At 35.0% G+C, this 15,730-nt stretch overlaps 1 protein-coding gene and 1 long non-coding RNA gene across 3 annotated transcripts in view; one reads left to right on the forward strand and one right to left on the reverse strand.

Annotated features, from left to right (window-relative positions):
• The window catches only part of LOC105615393 (uncharacterized), a 42,882-nt gene that overhangs the window by 16,693 nt on the left and 10,459 nt on the right, over positions 1–15,730 (forward strand). The window contains exon 3 of the long non-coding RNA XR_009600971.1: positions 573–15,677. This is a non-coding gene — a long non-coding RNA (uncharacterized LOC105615393). The remainder of the gene's footprint in view (positions 1–572; positions 15,678–15,730) is intronic.
• The window catches only part of MYOZ2 (myozenin 2), a 37,475-nt gene that overhangs the window by 16,520 nt on the left and 5,225 nt on the right, over positions 1–15,730 (reverse strand). Inside the window, exons 3-4 of one of the 2 annotated variants that reach the window (XM_012179352.4) lie at positions 7,733–7,812; positions 4,461–4,630 (exon numbers count right to left, since the gene is read on the reverse strand). In XM_012179352.4, the coding sequence (XP_012034742.1) occupies positions 4,461–4,619 (159 nt within the window). In that variant the 5' untranslated portion in view covers positions 4,620–4,630; positions 7,733–7,812. 2 annotated transcript variants of the gene reach the window in all.

Here is a 15,730-nt window from a genome sequence, read left to right on the forward strand (position 1 = left end):
TGCTTTACTGTTATAATTTAGGATTTATTTTATGGCAATATAGCACTTTAAAAACAGTCAATTGATTTTTAACAGAGAAGAACAGACATTGTAATAGGTTATATCCTCAGATGTGTAGCTAAGATTTACCTCTATAATAAAATATTGTTTTAATTATACATGAGAGATACGTATGTTTTAAAAGAAGCTGATCTATTTAAGTTCATAAGGTCAAATCATCTTTTAACTTTATAAAGAAAAACTTACTGAAGGCCATAGCAAATAAACATCAATTTTGAGTTTTTCCTGTGTGAAATAAGCCAAACATATTTTAAAATATTTTTTATTTCTGTATTTATTTATAAAATGATAAAGTATACTTTTGTAATTTAATAATTATTTAACTTTATAGAAATGTGAATATTTCATACTAAAATCCAAATGCTTACAATAACTAAAGATCATAAATTAAGGCCTCGCCTGACAAAATTATGAAAAGAATAAAGCTTATCCCATTTTCAGCCTTCACCCACCCACCGCCACTCTCCTTACATTCTCCTTACATTCTCTCTTTTACATTCACCTTATTCTAGGCAGCACCCTGGTAAAGTTGCTGTGGAAATGAGCAGGGCAGTGTTGATAGTTGTAAGCTGACGTGGGGACATGAAAGAAGGCATGCAAGGTAACATTAACTAGGTGAGTATGGGTCTTCATTACTGGCCATAAGAGTTTGCATTTTATTCAATAGGCAAAAAGAAACAATTTCTAAAGATGAATAGCGCTGTACTCAAATACATCAGTTTTTAGTGTTTTGAATTTAGTTATTATCTTAAGTACTCAATTTAATTGACTTGGTTAATAACTTTTTTCACTTCTGAACCTTCACCACTTCTTAGGAAAAAAAAAAAGTCTTGCTAAGTTTAATTATAAATAAAAGCCAGCTGAGATACATATAGAAAGTTTAATTGTGCCATGCATTAAAATTACTTTTTCTAAGTTACTGTCCATGAAATGAGTTTCACCTAAACTTATAAACCATTCTACCTACATTAATTTAAAACTTGTGATACTAACCTCCTTTACAGGAAAATCAACTTTTTATAGCTAGTCATTAATTATCAGGAGACACTCAGTACCTCTGTTTGTCATTGTTAAGTATACAAACAAAGCCTTATAATAGTTGGGTAGTGACTTATTTTAGTTATGATAGCCTTAAATGATTTTTATAATGTTATTTTTTGAACAAAATATATATATTTTTTGAACCTCACTGTATTTAGTTACATCTTATTTCAGAATTACTTTTTACAGTATATTTCCCCTTTTCCAATATTATATAAGATTTCTAAAGATTTTTTAAAAGTCTTTATTGAATTTGTTACAGTTTGCTTCTGTTGTTTATGTTCTGGTTTTTTGGTCGTGAAGCATATGGGACCTTAGCTCACCACCAGAGATCTAACCCATGCCCCTTGCATTGGAAGGTGAAGTCTTAACCCCTGGGCCACCAGGGACGTGCCTCCAAGGAATTTTAAAAGTGCTTAGTTACTGCAAACATATGTAGTTTTAACTGTAAACTGTGGATTTTTTTTTTCTTAGTTCCTTGACCAGAGATTGAGTCTCCTGCATTGGAAGGCAGATTCTTTTTTATTGACTGCTCTTCATTGCTTTTGCCTGGGCTTTCTCTAGGTCTGGGGAGGGGGGCGGCTACTGTTTGTTGCCCTGTGTGGGCTTCTCACTGCAGTGGCTTCTCTTGTTGCAGAGCACAGGCTCTAGGCATGTGGGCTTCAGCAGTTCAGCACACAGGCTTAGTAGTTGCTGCTCACAAGCTTGGTTGCTCCACAGGATGTGGAATCTTCCCAGACCAAGGATTGAACCCATGTCTCCTGCCTTGGCAGGCAGATTCTTATCCACTGTGCCACCAGGGAAGTCTGTGGATTGTTTTGAATAATATCCTTTTGTGGTAACTTATAGAAAGGAATTTTAATTATGATGAATCATTCTTTTATTTTCTCTTGTATGCTTATTTTCTTCATTCCTTTTTGTATGTGTATGTGTAAGAAGGTATCAGTTCATGAACTAGGACTTTGAAATTGGCATGTGTAGCAAGCAATGTATCTTCATTTTATCTTAAAAATGCATATTTTCTGTTGTTATTTGTATCATAAGAAGGTTTGTGTGGCTTGAATTTACTAGTTTCTCAGCAAGAGAATAAGCTGTGCTTATTTTTTTAAATTATACTTAATATTTAAATAGATGGCATTGATTACCAAAGAGTTGGTTTATATTTTCATCTAATGATGTCCTAAAATTCTAAGAAATGCATAAATGTAAGTTAAGTAATTATTTTGACAATATCTAAAGCTCAAGGGAAGCAGTAAAATATTATTTCAGAAAATGTAGTCAATAACATTAATTTGATATAAATCATATAAAGATGATTCAAGAACTAGATTCTAAGTAAATCATTGTTTTCTATTTATCAATGTTATTTTGTCCCTCCATCACTAGACAAGGGCTGTATTAATTTATGTTTGAAATCCAAGCATAGTCTCTAGAACATAGTAGGCAATCAATAAATTTTTGCTGTAAGTATAAATAAATGAACAGGAATAGACCCAAACCTAATATCATCTTCTAAATTTCTGTCATATTATCAATGCTTGCTCAAAGTTGCAGTCTAAAGCCTTGATAAAAGCAAATGTGTCATCAAATGTCATCAGACTTCAGAGTATATGTAACTCAGTGACAGGTGACTTCATTCCATATAATATTATTGTGTATTATTTTATGCTACTTATTAGTATTTAATTGTTTCAGTATATTCAGTATATGTTCAAATATTTCAGTACAGGTGTTTGGGACTATTTAGTTCTCAATCTTCTAGGAATGCTGGAAAAATATTAAGATATATTCTTACATATTTTACCTATGACCAGAATGTTTGACCATAGACATATAAGATTATTGTCAATAATTTGAAATACTAGTGATAAGAGAATATGTTGTATTTTAATGGACATTTTAAATCTTCTACTTTTTCAGAATTGTAATTAAAGCATTATACTTAGAGATATAAATGTTAGTTATGAAAACTGGATTTATTCAGATGTCTAGCCTTGTAGATGACTTTTCAAAGAATTTCCATTAAGACACTATATTTCATATTATTCTTCAAAGCTACCTCTCTATTGTCATTATCCATCAGATGAGCCAGAGGTTATTTTAGGTTCATACTGTATTTGCTGCAGACATTTTCTGATAAGAGGATACTGAGCTTAATTACAGGATACCATAGCATTACATTTATCCATGACTTCAAGTGAAAATCTTCCTTCATTAAATGTAAATACTATGGTTGAGTAAAATTTGATGTCTAACTGAATTCATAATTATAACTAGATTCAATTATGGATGTTGAAAGTTGCTCATTAATGTTAAAAAAAAACTGTTTAAGATGTTCTCTAACCATTATTTATTGTTAAGCAGATCATAACAAGGGAAATAGAAATTTCAAGAATGAGTAAAATTTTAGGGTTTGTGAGTGCAAATGTTAGTTCTGTAGTGTGTTTTAGTAATTATGATAAAAGATCAGTGAAACTGGTCTGTTTGCTATAAAGAATTCAGCTGTTCATTCAAAACAGCTTACTAGTGATGGTAGTTGGAAAGCTTTCAGGTTTAAATTCATGAGTAAACTTTTCATAGCTATGGAAAGAAACCCTTAGTTAAAAAAAAGAAATATTGTTGTAGTCTCCACCATCTCCTATAGTGCAGTATTCCTTTTTGATTCTTCTTACTGGTATTTTATTTTTTAAATATTTTCCTGAAGCTAATCGTTTTTCAATTATGAACTTCTTCCTCTAAAATTTCTCTGAATGACAGTTTAAAAGAATATGGTATTCATGCAATATGTAAAGTATAATTTAATGAGTTTGTTTGTTTTAACTTTTGGTCGATGGGAACTGTTGTCCGAAGAGTTTTATCCACATCGATTTTATTGTCAGTGAGTACCAGACTTCTCTATACAACGTGGAATGGATACTTTGAAAGGAGATCAGCTGTGCCTAGTTCCCAGGCATCTTTCAATGCCAGGATGTTTTCAGCGAGTAAAATGCTTCTACTTGCTTTATGGAGCACTGTGTGCTTTGGAATTGTTTCCATCCCAAACATTTAACCAGTGGTGATAAGATACGGAAACTTGTAGTTCCACCAGTCTCCACTCCCTCTCCCTCCTCTTAGCAGAACAGACCAGTTCTTCAGTGCCAAATCTACAAACATGCAGTGTCTCTACTGAACCAAAAAGACACTCATATCAGGCATAATATTCGTTTATCCACCTAAATTACTCATTATCATGAAAAAAAGTGTAACAGAATCAATGAAAAGAAAATTTGTAAAATACTCATTTGGGAATTTAATAATACATATACATTTAGAAATGCTGCCCATTTGTTTAGATAACCGTATTATCAAGTTATACCTACGTTTATTTGTGCTTTAGTTTCATACCGGAAGTTTTCAAATGTGTATTTGTCAGATCTTCTTTGTCGCATCTTAAATAGTCTGGCACCACGGTTACTGAGATGGGATAATTCTTCCAACATGATGTCTCTGGGGATGCTGACTTTTTTGCCCAGGTGCATGACATCTACATCTGTAAAACAATATTCATGTGCATGAAAAACCCTAAGGTAAGCATTTTTAAATGCTCTGCTAAATTTCATAATTTACCATCTGTTATATGCTAAATAGGCTTCCCTGGTGGATCAATAGTAAAGAATCTGCGTGCCAATGCAGGCAGAGAAGGCAATGGCACCCCACTCCAGTACTCTTGCCTGGAAAATCCCATGGATGGTGGAGCCTGGTAGGCTGCAGTCCATGGGGTCGTGAAGAGTCAGACACAACTGAGCAACTTCACTTTCACTTTTCATTTTTATGCATTGGAGAAGGAAATGGCAACCCACTCCAGTGTTCTTGCCTGGAGAATCCCAGGGACGGCGGAGCCTGGTGGGCTGCCGTCTATGGGGTCGCACAGAGTTGGATACGACTGAAGCGACTTAGCAGCAGCAGCAGCAGCAGCCAGTGCAGGAGACGCTGGTTCCATCCCTGTGTAGGAAAGATCCCCTGGAGAAGGAAATGGCAACCCACTCCAGTATTTCTGCCTGGGAAATTCCATGGACAGAGAAGCCTGACAGGCTACAGTCCATGGGGTCACAAAAGAGCCAACACAACTTGTTAACTAAACAATAACAATATGCTAGTATAGTAACTAAAATAGAGTCTCTTTACTCAGACTGCCTTGGGTTAAATCCTGGGTCTACTACTTTCTAACTGTATGATCATAGGTATGTTGCTTATTTTTTTGTAAACCTCAATTTTCTTATCTCTAAAGTGGGACTAATAATAATAATATTACTGCATAGGTTTTATGTAAGGATTAAATAAAATGTTTCTTATCAAACAGTATCATACCTGGCACATAAAAGAGTGAGTAAAGTTTAATGACACTATTAATTTATTCTTTTCTTATTTAGTGACTTATCAAACAGTACCACTCATAGTTCTGTTCATAAGCTCTGTTTGACTCCCAGCATTTTTATGTATCAGTTTGAACTGTCTCCATTACAAGAATGCTTATGCTTTGTCTCATGCCACCCATTTCTCTGTCAGAATACTGTTAATTCTGTATCTTGCATCAAGGAGCCTAACATAAAGTAGGTAGGTGATAAGTATTGAATAATCCTTCTCAATCCAGTTTATGTGCCATTTCTGTCAATTCCTTCTCTAAAATTTTTATTCATAATTATTTATGCCTTTTCTGTATTCTCATAGCACTGAATCAATATTACTTGATTCCATTTTACTTATTCTGTGATTTGCACTTTTTGTCTTTGTGTCCTCCATGCCTTAAATAGAGGAGATGTTTACTAAACAACTATTATTTTCTGTTTCTAGTACTGAAGGACTTTTCTGAAATCTCAAAGAACTAAAACTCCTCTACTTGCTCCTTTAATCAGAAATGCTTTTTTTTGTTAACACACAGAGTTCCTTTGCCACTGTGGACTGCTGTTAAATGCAGAGAAGAAAAATTGGACCATTCATAAAATAAATATTCTGGAAGATTGGGACAACATTTTCTGATGTTACAAATTAACCCTAATAATTAGGCTTTTTGAGGTCTTTAGGGATAAAATAATAAAATTGCTTATAAATTTTCTCCCCATTTTGCTTTGAGGAAATCACTTTGCTTATATATCTTGATGTTACTAGAAGAGACACTCTGCTAATTATAAAAATTGTAATATCAAGACTTCTGTTTCTGTGAAGATAGAATAGATCTACTTTTCCCTGTACATTTACTAAGTAAAACTAAAAATCCTGGACATTAGTATAAAATAAACATAAGACTAAAAGTTGGAGGGAAGAAGGCAGCTAGGGACCTCCGGACCAAGGAACAACATGGTACTAATTCTTTGGGTTTCTTTTGGCCCCACATATCCCAGACTTGGAGCTGAAAATGCTTTTAACTGATAAACATGCAGCAGGTGCAGCCAAAAACCTACAGTAAGATTGCTCTCACTAGCCAAGACCAGGAAAGGAGCAGCCTACAAAGACAAGAAACTTTTAGACAATAGCTACTCTACTTTAGCCAAATGCCACAGAAAAACACTAGCCTCACCCATATCAACAAATTTCAAGTGTAAAGCCCAGGATTTTACCCTTGCAAAGCTATAACAAGGTGCCCCAGTGCGCCCTTATATAAGGGTGGTATCTGAGAGGCCAAGGAGGAAGCTGGGACTTTGTCCCTGTTAGCCAGTAACAACCCTCAACCCCTGCAGAGTTAGTAGAGACTAGGTGGAGATTCCGAACTCCCACCACCTAATAGTAACTAAGTGACCCTCCTCAAGTTTCACTGTGGGCCAACTGAGGCTTCTTATTTCTACCTGGCAGTGGTGAATGAGGTGCCATTCTCCTTCCCCTGCTGAAGCAATGTCAGACAAGTATAGATAAAATTGAAGGCTTAAATAAGAGCAAGAGTCTTAGGATATAATATGAAAATGTGCAGGCTCAAATAAAAAACTCATTTGTCATACCAAGAAACAAGAAGATCTCAAACTAAATGGGAAAAAAGATAGATGCCAGCATGAGAAGACTGAGATATTAAAATTATATAACAAAGATTTTAAAGTGGCCATGATAAAAATGCTTCAAAGAGCAATTACAAAGTTTCTGGAAACAAATGGAAAATTTTAGAAAACTTTAGCAAAGGAAAAAAAATCATGACTGAAATAAAAGTTATAAAGACCCAAATGGAAACTTCAGAACTGAAAAAATAGCCCAAATAAAAAGTTCAGTGGATGGATTCAGTAGCAGAATGGAGGGGATAAAGGAAAGAATCAGTGAACTGGGAGACAGAGTAATGGAAATTACCCAATACGAACAACAGAGGAAAAAAATAGGAAAAAAAGTAAAGAAAGCCTTACGGATCAGTGTGACTAGAACAAAAGATACAGCATTTGTATCACTGAAGTCCCAGAAGGAGAGGAGGTATTTGGGGTTGGAAAAGTACACAAAGAAATAATGGCTGAAAACATCCCAAATTTGGCAAGAGATATAAACCTACAGATTCAGGAAGCAAAAAGTATTCTATAAAAGATAAATCTATAGAACTCTACAACAAGACATATCATAAACTTCTGAAAACTAAAGACAAAGGGAAAATCTTGAAAGCAGCCAGAGAAAAATGACAACTTACCTATAGGGAGAAAAAAATGAGAATGACAGTAGATTTCTCATCACAAACCATGAAGACCAGAAGGAAGTGGCACAAAAATGCTGAAAGAAAAGAAATGTCAACCCAGAATCTGATACCAAGTGAAAATATTCTTTAGAAATAAAGGGGAATTTGAGACATCTCCAGATGAAGGACTTCCCTGGTGGCTCAGACGGTAAAGCGTCTGTCTACAATGCGGGAGACCTGTGTTCGAGCCCTGGGTTGGGAACATCCCCTGGAGAAGGAAATGGCAATCCACTCCAGTACTGTTGCCTGGAAAATCCCATGAACAGAGGAGCCTGGTACGCTACAGTCTTGCAAAGAGTTGGGCACGACTGAGAGCGACTTCACTTCAGATGAAGGAAAAGTAGGAGATTATTTTTCCTGGAGACCTACCCTAAAAGAATTGATTCATGCTATTATCACAAAACATCCAAGACTGGTGACTTGTAAACAGCGAAACATGTGTTTCTTATAGATTTGGAGGCTGGAAGTGTGAGATATGGGTACCAGCATAGTTGGTTCAGTTGAAGTCATTCTTCTGAGTTGCAGACTGCCTACTTCTCACTTTGTTTTCATGTAGTGGAAGAGACATGGTAGCTCTCTTGGGCTTCTTTTATAAAGGTGTTGATATCATTCATGAAGACCCCACTCTCATGGCCTAATCACCTCCCAAAGGCCTCATCTCCCAACACCATCAGGGGCACTAGCATTTCAATATATGAATTCTAGGGGGACACAAATATTCAGACCATAGCAAATAACTAAATGAAGTTCTTTAAACAAAATGGAAACAAAATAAGGAAACTTAGAATATCAAGAATGAGAAAAGATTACAGTAAGCAAAAATGTGGATAAATACAATAAGTTTTCCTTTCCCTCTTGAGTTTTCTAAATTATGTTTGACTCTAGAAGCAAAAATTATAAACCTCTCAGATATAATTATAAATGTACGTAGAAAATAGGTAACAGTTATAAACAGTAACAGTTATAAACAGGAAGAGGTAAATAGACATAAAGGTAGGTAGGTTTTCTGCACTTAAACTGATAAAATGACAACATCAGTAGACTTTGATAAATTAAACATATATAATGTAATAGAACAACTACTAAAAACTATAAATATATACTTGAAAAACTAGAGGTAAATAAAAATTTAATTCTGAAAAATAGGCAAGAAACCCCATAGGAAACTAAGAAAAAGAAAACAGAAGTAAAAAACAGACAAACAGAAAGCAAAAAATAAAATGATAGACTTAAGGTCTACTATGTCAATAATTTTACATTAAATATAAATGCTAAAAATATACTAATTAGAGGATAGAGACTAGTGATTGGATTTAAAAACATGACCCAAATATAAATTGTCTAGAAGAAACCCACTTCAAAAATAAGTACCTTTAGCAATATAGGCAAATTGAAAGTAACAGGATAGAAAAAGATATCAAACAAACATTAATCAATGGGAAGTAGAAGTGGTTATATTAATATCAGATAAAGTGGACTTCAGAACAAAGGAAATAACCAGAGACAGAGAATGTTATATAATGATTAAAGTGTCAGTCCACTAAGAAGACCTAAAACTACTAAATGTGTATTCATCAGAAAACAGAGCTGCAAATGGAGCAAAAATTAATAGAACTAAAAGGAGAAATAGATAAATCCACAATTATAGTTGGAGACTTCAATATCCCTTTCTCAACAAATGATAGGGCAACAGAAAATGAGCAAGGATATAAAAGAAGTCAATGACACTATCAACCAGCAGGATGTAAATGTTTGTAAAATACTCTACTGAACAGCAAAAGTTACACATTCTTTCCTGGTGCACATAGAGTATACACCAAGATAGACCATTTCCTGTACCATATAATAAGCTTTGACAAATTCAAAAGAGTGAAAATTATACACAGTATGATCTTTGATCACAGTGGAATCACACTAGAAATCAGTAACAGAACGATTACAAGAAAATCTCCAAATATTTGGAAACAACAAGAAAAAAATACTTCTAAGCAATCTGTGGGTCAAAGAAGTCTCAAAGGAAATAAAAAATTCATTGAACTAAGTGAAATAGAAAATAGAATTCATCAGCAATACTGGGCATTTATTCTAGTGAAATGAAAGTTTTATATTCACACAAAAACCTATACACAAATGTTCACAGCTTTATTCTTAATGTAAGAAAAGAGTCAAGTGTACTTTAATGAGTAATGGTTAAAAGGGGCTTCCCAAGTAAAGAATTCTACAATGCAAGAGACGTGGATGCAATCTCTGGGTTGGAAAGAGTCCCTGGAAAAGCAAATGACGATCCACTCCAGTATTCTTGCCTGGGAAATCCCATGGACAGAGGAACCTGGTGGGCTACAGTCCATAGGGTCTCAAGAAAGTTGGACACAACTTAGCTACTAAACAACAACAAATGGTTAAAAATGCTATGATCCATCCATGGCATGGTACTCAGCAATAAAAGCGAATAAACTATTGAAACATACAGCTGGATCTACCTCCAGGGAACTACACTGAGTGAGAAAAGCTATCCTCAAAGGTTACATAATGTATGATTCCATTTTACAGCATCTTAAAATGAAAAAAAAAATATATATATATATATAGGAGATAGATTACTGATTGATAGGAGTCTCTTGACTGCATAAATGTCAATATTCTCGTTGTGATATTGTCAATATTCTCGTTGTGATATTGTACCATGGTTTTGAAGATGTTGATATTGGGGGAAACTGGGAAAACATACTGGGTTTGCTCTGTATTCTTACACGCATCTGTACTCAGTCACTCAGCTCAGTTGTGTCCAACTCTGCCACCCCACGGGCTCCTGTCCATGGAATTCTCCAGGCAAGAATACTAGATTGGGTAGCCATTCCCTTCTCCAGCGAATCTTCCTGACTCAGGGATCAAACTCTTGTCTCCTGCATTGGCAGGCGGATTCTTTACCACTGAGCCACCTGGGAAGCCTATTCATTCTTACAGCTGCATGTAAACTTTTATCTCAAAATGAAAAGTTTAATTAAGAGCTATCAAACCGTGAAAAGACATGAAGGATCCTTAAATGTATATTGCTAAGTGAAAGAAGCCAGTATGTAATGGGTTACTGTGTGACTCCAGCTTCTGAAAAAGACACAACTTTGTAAGAAAGGAAAAGAATCAGTGGTTGTCAAGCGCCTATGGGGAGGGAGTGCACATGAAGATGCTGAGCACAGAGGACTTTTAGGTCAGGGAGACTGTTCTGCATGATATTATAATGGCAGGTACATGACAGTGTGCATTCACTTGAAACCCACTGAACAGTATAAGCCAGTGTGAACCCTGACATAAACTATGGACTTCAATTAATAATACTATATCAATATTGATTTATCAATCACAGCAAGTATAATACACTATGATGTCAGTAACAGGAGAGACTATATATTGGAAGAAGAAGGGTATATAGGAACACTACTTAACTTTGTGTTCAATTTTTCTGTAAACTGCTCCAAAAAATTAAGTCTATTCTAATTAACATGTTCAATTTAAAATTTTTTCATAGCACTTCCTAATGAATGCAGAATGGCATTGTCTGTTAAGATGGAAAAAAAAATAATAATTCTGTGCTTTACAGTCCCTGGGACGACAGAAGTAGCTTATGGAAGAGGAATGAAGGCCAACAGCAGAGTGAGTGAGACTATTTTATAGTTTCCTGGGGCTTGTTTGCTAGCTCTCTGAGTTCTGCAAGGAATACTCACTTCTTTTTATTTGCAAGTGTTTGGAGTTTCTGTTACTGTGTACTTGCCACATGGAAGGAGGAACTGGGTTATTTTTTGGTATGTCTATATCCCTCAGTATTCTAGAAAGTGTGACAGGAGTGAACTATTTCAGCTTTTTTATTCCGGAATCAAAATAAGTTCCCTTTAGATCACAAATGATAGAAAAGCCACAATATTGCTTATAGTAATTTGGTACAATGTTAGGGCTTCCCTGATAGCTCAGTTGATTCTCCACCTGCAATGCAGGAGTCCCCAGTTCAATTCCTAGGTCCAGAAGATCCGCTGGAGAAGGGATAGGCTACCCACTGCAGTATTCTTGGGCTTTCCCTGTGGCTCAGCTGGTAAAGAATCCGCCTGCATTGTGGGAGACCTGGGTTCAATCTTGGGTTGGGAAGAACTCCTGGAGAAGAGAAAGGCTACCCACTCCAGTATTCTGGCCTAGTGAATTCCATGGGCTATAGTCCATGGGGGCAAAGAGTTAGGACATGACTGAGCTACTTTGACTTCACGTCACAATACTAGGGGGTGGAGGGGAAATCTCCTTTAAATGCTTCTTGAAAGAATTCAATTAGCAATGCAAGACAGAGAAGATAAAAAGAATTACAGAAAATTGAAATCCATAGGAATACACATTCTGTTTAACAATTATATATTACAAGTAATGTTTTTAAAGAAATTTAGATTTTTCCTGAAAAACCTTTCAACTGGGACATTTTCAAGAACTAAAAAAATGCCCCATACCAGGCAACCACTAGAAAATGCAAAGATGACAGTCTTTATAGTACAGTATGCCCCCTATATGTGAAAGAGTTCCATTCAAAGAGTGCATATTCGTAAAGTCCAATGAAGTTACCCTAGGTACCCAACTAACACAATCAGCCATATAGCACCATACTGTAATAATTTCACACAAATAATACATAAAAAACACACTCACCAAAAAACATTTATAATCTTACAGTATCTTGAAAAGTACAGTAGTACAGTACAAGAGCTGGCACACAGGCATCTTTGAAAGCTTCCAACCTGACAGTTCATAGGTAGGGGACTTAACTGTTATGGAATCTTTCTCCTTACAAATTAATGCTATAAAGGTTTTCCATAAGGAAACCAAAACAAGGATGCAGCTTTTCTCTTTCTCCTCTTTACCAGTTTGAGTCATTATAGACAGTTAACTGAAAATAAAGAGTCTAGAAAAAGGAAATAATGTATTATTATTTTCTAAAAGTTCTAAATTTCAAGCTATGGCATAAGTTTAATTTGGGGACTCCAGACAAGGATTTGAGAAAACTTTTCTCTCATTTTCCTCTTCCTAATGACCGCTGATTACACCAGTCTTTCTGAAATAACCACATGACCTAAGTGAATCCTATCCCGCTAGCCCCTTAGATTTACAATAGTCCTCTGAGGTATATTTGACAGGAATTATTACCTTTGTGATTGATACAGGAACAGGTGTGTAATGACTTAGGCCAGTGAGAGAAAATACCAGGACTTTTCTTTGTGTACACTGTGCCAAAGATACTTTCTTTTCCTGCTACATATAAGCATGGATGCATATTGTCCCATAAACTGTTGATATGTACTTGATAAAATGATAGAGTCAGACATGAGGTGAAGCTTACCCCAAGGAAATCAGAGCAGAGGCAGAGAAAGAAACTGGTCCTTAATAACATACTTGAGGTGCCAGATGAAGATTTATTGAATCACCTCTGAACTTTTCAGTTATATTAGGCAGTAAATTCCCTTTATTTTTCAATCTAGTTGGTTTCTGATTTTCTGCTGTTTTCAACTTAAAAAGCATGCTAACTGATACGGTCATTATCTTCAGATCTTCATCTCACTGATATAGGTCCAAAAAGTTTATTAAGATTGGAGTCACAAGAAAGAGTAAAGAAGGATAGCCGAGAAACCCATCAGTGGGAGTCTCGAAGAAGAAAGGGAAAAAAGAGCAGAGGTATAAACTATATCTCTGGCCAGACTTGTTTGGACTCATAAAAAACATTCACTCCTTTTTAGCAAAACACAGTAATTATCACTCAAGCTGCTGCAAGGAATAGATGTATAGCAAGAGCCATGAGGAACTTACCTACCCTCAATAATCAGCTGGTGCAATCCATTATTACAGTAAATTTATACCACAATAGAGAAATAAGAGACAAAAAGGAAAGAGGAGAAGGCACACGTAATTGACCAACTCTCAGCTCTCTTGTCTTATTCTTCATACTTGCTTTTGTTAAGCCTAAATTATCTCTCTTACTCTGTAAGTAACAGACAAGGAATTCATTGGCTTTGAATGACCATCTAAAGGTACCGTGGATCTCTGGGATGAGATAACTTCATGAGAAGTCTACTGGTATCTGAAGCAGGCTTGTCCTGGCTCACAAAGAGTCAATAAATTTTCAGAAATTCTGTGAGCTAGTAGTTAAAGTCAATGAACATAGCCACTATTAAAATTAAATTATATAAACTTAATGATTAGATAAATTGTATTAAAAAGAAAGCAATAGATACTCAGAAATATCACTTTATAATTACTTCTTTTTGCTATTATCAATGCTCTTGATGTTTTCTTATATCTATTATATCTGTATGGTGGAAATACTTTAGTATTGTATTACTACACACCTCTTCCCAACTCTGCATTCAGTTTCTCCTTGATGGTAGCTCAGACTTGTTCACAGTAAGAGAATTTTGCAAACTCTACAAACAGGCATTCCCCACCTAAAAAACCAGTTCAATATTCACTAACATACTAATAGACATAGGAACATTTAAAGTCAACATGTTTTGCATAAACAAACAATAAAAGACATAAACCAAATTTTCCAAGGTTTTTTTCCCCTTCCTTTCCAGTAGTGGAGTTTATGATGTCACTGGAGCTCGAGTTCCAGACCATCTATGAGTTGGGAAATCTAACGTATGAACACTCATTTATTTAAATTTTCAGAGTGAAGAATTCTCTCAACTGAGCAGACAGAATCTAAGTTCAGCTGTTCCCTGCTCTTTATTGCAAACCTCTGCAGGGTCTTAACAGTGTGTTTTATCTGGATGCCTGATAAATGATATAACTTATTCAGGGTTCATATCCTTGCCCTGATGGATTAGAAGGTTGTCTTTGTGGCATTAGATCATCTATTGAAAATAATATTGCTAGACATACTTTCCTGTTGATGTCATTCATAGTGATCCAGAATTTTCCATTTATTCTTTAAAGATCTTATAGGATTTAATGCATTATAGCTTGCTGCTATTTTAGGGAGATCAGTGGTTATTTTAGATTAAATATCCAATTATAAAAAATATTAAAATATACCTTTAGGGTCTTGACCATAAGAAAATTAATTTCCACAAAAAACTCCACATTTTCCAATCTACTAGAGATATTAAATAATTGTAACTAATATTCTTTATCAGATGCATTTTTTCTAGTTAGATTAAGATTTTAAATCTTACATTAAAAAGTTCAAATTTTTGATTTTTGAGTGTGCTTTCCTTCCACTTTAGCCACATTACTATGAGTACTGGAAACCAATTGAAAAAATGCATTTTGGTGGGAGAGGTATCAGTGGTCTTTGAAAATGTGATCTATTTCTTTTTCAAACCTTTCTTCAATATGTAGTCTTATGAGCAGACCCTGGATCTAAATTCTTACAAAAGGAAACATTCTTTTTTTCACATTTATTTCATAGGTTAACATTCTGAAACTTAGTCAGCAAGGATTTATGGATGCACAGATAGTTCTGTTTGTATTTTGAAAATTTTATCCTGCCAGTGTTATATATTTAGTTAGATCAGTGAGTCCAATTCACAGTTTATAAAGATATTCAAATAATTGTAGTAAGACAAAAATCTTTTAAAACTGTTTCCCTACGAAATTTACTAGCAGCTGCAATTCTGGTAGAATGGGCAAAGCCACAGACGGGGAGATAATTGAATCTGATTTACTTGAGAGTGGTCCTATCAATTTAGTTAAAAGCCTGCTTAAATCCAAGAGATCTCTGTATTTACACAGGACTCTTCAGCCTGCTTGCAGTTAACCTATATGCACTGAATAGTAATCCATAAATATACATCATTGCATACTGAAATATGCATATATACATGCTATATAAAAAAGTTAATAGTCCAGACTGATTTTGATTTTGATGGGGAGGGAGGTGGGAGGGGAGTTCATGTTTGGGAACACATGTAAGAATTAAAGATATTAAAA

Source organism: Ovis aries, chromosome 6 (genome assembly GCF_016772045.2).
Source record: "Ovis aries strain OAR_USU_Benz2616 breed Rambouillet chromosome 6, ARS-UI_Ramb_v3.0, whole genome shotgun sequence".
Lineage (NCBI taxonomy): Eukaryota > Metazoa > Chordata > Mammalia > Artiodactyla > Bovidae > Ovis > Ovis aries.